Here is a 4071-nt window from a genome sequence, read left to right as displayed (position 1 = left end):
ATTGCTAGAGTTGCTAGTAAGAAGCCATGTTTCCTATATAACTTTATACTCATTGAATTTTTCTTATTCAAAACTCTAGCTTCAAAGGAATATTCAAATTAATATTTTAAGGTTTTTATATAACTATTGTAAATATCAAAAAGGCCTCAATTATAAATATATACAGAATTTTGTGTAAGTAAAAATAACCAGTGAAAATTCAACTTTATATAATCAAACCATTTAAAATGAAGCACACGCCAACATAATAAAAGATACGATGAAAATATCATAAAACTCAAGAAAAAATTATTTGTATTCATTTTTTTTTTATAAAATCACTGAACTGAAATTAGAGATAGGAGTTCATCAGTCTACCTTGTGCTATATGAAATCCATAAAAGTTCGGACGGGCTGAACCCGGGCTTTAGCTTCTAGATTCTCTTTTCTTTCTCTCTTCTCTCTTCTCCTCCCCTTTTCCTCTCTTATTCTTCAGTAAAATGATTGAAGGTTACGAAGTAGAAAAGGGATTAAGATATTTTATTACAAAAAAACCATTATTTCAACCCAATGTTGTGATGCCTACCTCACCAACACTACTAAGCTCTAAGAGAATCTTCTTAATATTCACAGATTCCTTAAACCTAAGAGATTGGTGCTGTGGAGATGCAACTTCCGATGCCATAGCACCCAGAGAGAAAAATGGAAATTGAGTTTCTCTTTCCCCATTTAATTTTTTTAACTAATTTATGACTCATTAAACACCATAGAGCTTATAATTAGTAACTATATCAAGATTAAATGAGAATTTAATTTAAATTATTTAGAATACCTTAATCCCAAAATAGTGGGTGTTATATGTTTCTTAGTTGTTAGCAATAACATTGCCACTTTATCATCTCTTTGCTTTGAAGATTTAATCACCATTTCTTGGGACTAAATTTGATACATTTTCATTACTAAAAAAATGCACTATCCTGGACATGAATGATTGGAATGAGCATAAGTCTATGGCACCATATCCCTTAGTATTTGAAAGAGGAGAGAGAAAGTGCAAATTCAATCAATATTTTCCATTGCTCTAATTGTAAAAAGTACTGTAAATATGGTACTAACCTAAATCATACTTTGGTTTAAATGATTTTGAGTTTTTCTTATTGCTTCTCTCCTAAAATTGTTAGAAATACAATATCTCGTATTTTAGTGAACTTTCACTACATAACTTTGATATGCAATGATATCGTCACCATAGATATTCTGACTCATTTATTTTAAAATTTCACATGCAGGTTTTACATATATGTCATAAATTGGAATGAGTAGAATAATAACTAGTATGAGATGATGAGTTAGTGTAGTACAATTGAACATGAAATACATTATATACATAATTTTATTATTTATTTGGTCTAATGTGAATTTTGACATAATAGATGCATATTGTTGAGTACATTAGATGGATTTACATGTTTCATTCATTGCATTGGATGTGTACAAAAATTCTTTTATTTTGATCTACATGATGTGTAATGTGTGTAAAAATAATAATGACTACCTGTAAATGATTAATTGATTCAGGCTTGGAGACCAATGAGCTTTCCATTAAATAAGATTTATGATGTAATCCTAAATTATATGAAAAGAGAGGCATGATAAGATTAACTTATATGATATGATAGATCCATGGGCAAAAAATGATGACTTCTTATATTAAAGCCATCTGACTTCTAATAAGAGATATCATAATGGTTTCTAAAAACATTATTAAAGGACTGTAGGATTTGATACTCGAAAAATATCATAGGTAGCGAGATGTTGTTCCTTACTTACATATGCATAAGCATAAGCATACAAAACAAATTATATAAATGACACGATATAATATGACATGAACATCATACATAACAAGACTGATACATACATATTGCACATTATATATAAGATTGATAAGACTGATATAAGGATGCATGATACACATGAAATACATGAGATACAAGAAATAGAATATGATTTCATGAATTAAAATTATATGACATGCATATAATAACTACACAACAATAGCTTGATATGGCATAAATACAAATTTACACGAAATGGCATATATATTAAAATAAAGTACGAACTATGAACATGCATAGATTGATTATAGACAAGTTATGATATAATTGACATAAGTTTATGAATTACATAACATTCTTATCACAAAGCAAACTATTTCTAGTTATGAATAATGGTCACTAATTCTAAATTATAGTATCTCTATTGGCATCAATTGCTTATATGAATTAACTTTGGTTATATATGATTATATATATTTTTACTTAATACTTATTTATATTAATATGAATTTAATGATTAGATGCAAAAAAATTTGTATTACTTTTCATTGGTTGTAGTGGTGGGGGTATGGTACTTTACAGAGCTGTTAGCTCGCTCTAGTGGGGCTCTAGTGGTGCAAATTATAGCTTTTTTTTAATCTAGTATATTGTTATTTATGTATCATTTTCTATATATATATATATATATATATATATATATATATAAAAAAAGATACATCAATAAATTATGTTGATAATTATGATGCATAAAGTATATGAGAAGAGAAATTTATAAGAATATTATAAAAATATATTTGGATCATATTAAACTCCCCTTAAAAAATAAAATAAAATACTCTTGATGAAAATGAAAGGGGTTCTTAAGTAATTTGCGCCTCCCCCGTCCTTATTTTTTGCCCTAGCCGTTATCGTTTCATTTGTTCGCTGTATTGCTCCAGCCGCTCCTTCGTGCGTTTCGATAGCTCAGCCCTGCCGCCGTCTGAAGGTCGAAGCTCGATTGCTCCAAGGAAAAAATGGTATTTTTAGGGTAAGCTATAGTACCCTCCGTGGAAGGCAGAAGGCTGCGAGGAGCTTGATCTGCGTTGGAATCTCGGAGGATTAATGGGCATTTTTAGGGTAAGCTAGAGTAAATGAGTAGCAATCACCCTTATATTCTGCTGCATCTCCTTTCGCTTCTCTTCCACTCGAAAATTTTCAAGTTTTATTCCTGCCCGAAAGAGTTCCATCTGTCTGTTCATCAATAAGTTTTTAACTGTGTATGCTGATTTTTGGAATAGAAATTTATCTTTTTGGATCTTGATTTCGGCAGTTTCATCAATACCAAGTGGTTGGTCGTGCCCTTCCAACCCCAAGCGATGAGCATCCAAAAATTTATCGCATGAAGTTATGGGCTACTAATGAAGTCAGGGCAAAATCCAAGTTCTGGTAGGAAGGCCTGCCTTCTTGTCTTGTTAAACTTTTTTCTACGTTTAATGATTTTTGTATTGATCTTGTTCTCGTCCTTACTTGTAATAGGTACTTCCTGAGAAAACTAAAGAAGGTGAAGAAAAGTAACGGCCAAGTCCTTGCTATTAACGAGGTTCGTTCTTGTCTTATGTCTTTCGGTTGATTGTGGCATTGAAATACTAATTTCATTCATACTACCAATGAACTTATTTTGCCGATTATTGCTGTATTGATATGTTTTGCTAGAATTTTCACTGATGCTTTGATTTATAAGATGAACTATGCATACGTTTAATGTTGCCTTAGAAATGGTATTGGTTTTTACCCAAATACTCTTTTCTTTGATTATTTTTGAATAGTTGGGTTTTCTGCTTTTGATTACATGGCTGAGTTGGGGTTAACAGTTACATGTTGATTGGGTTTCTCAATTTGTTTTAGTTTTTGGTTGAACTGAAAATATTCTGGTAGTTGTTTTGTGTGGAGAGAAAATAGGCTGGTAAAATAATTCACATCCAACACTCACTTTTTCTATCATCTTTTCTATTATCTGCATTTTATTCATCATTTGAAATTTCTATTCGATGCTTGTTTGCCTTTATGGCTTTATCTATATACTATAGCTAGCGTGGACTTGTTATGATCCGAATATTTTTGCAGTGCTCTCTTACATAAATGAGCCAACTTTGGTTATTTTTTTTATAAATGTTGTCAATTGGAAATATCCTTTCTTTGGAGCATTTAGAGCCATAGCTCAATAAATTTATCATATTAGAACGTACAAGAAATATATAGCTATGCTATGGCTAGG

General features: G+C 30.6%; 1 protein-coding gene across 1 annotated transcript; it reads left to right on the top strand.

Moving 5' to 3' along the window:
• Positions 1 to 2733: 2733 nt before the first annotated feature.
• Positions 2734 to 3441, top strand: LOC110094475 (60S ribosomal protein L18a-like). Its single transcript, XM_028695391.1, has 3 exons — positions 2734 to 2933; positions 3127 to 3242; positions 3333 to 3441. The coding sequence occupies exons 1-3, from the start codon at positions 2919 to 2921 to the stop codon at positions 3424 to 3426; spliced, it is 225 nt and encodes a 74-aa protein (XP_028551224.1). The 5' UTR covers positions 2734 to 2918; the 3' UTR covers positions 3427 to 3441.
• Positions 3442 to 4071: the final 630 nt, after the last annotated feature.

This window comes from Dendrobium catenatum, unplaced genomic scaffold (assembly GCF_001605985.2).
Source record: "Dendrobium catenatum unplaced genomic scaffold, ASM160598v2 fragScaff_scaffold_629, whole genome shotgun sequence".
In the NCBI taxonomy this organism is placed as follows: domain Eukaryota; kingdom Viridiplantae; phylum Streptophyta; class Magnoliopsida; order Asparagales; family Orchidaceae; genus Dendrobium; species Dendrobium catenatum.
Note: the sequence above shows the minus strand (reverse complement) of the source record. Positions and strands in the feature narration are given on the sequence as shown.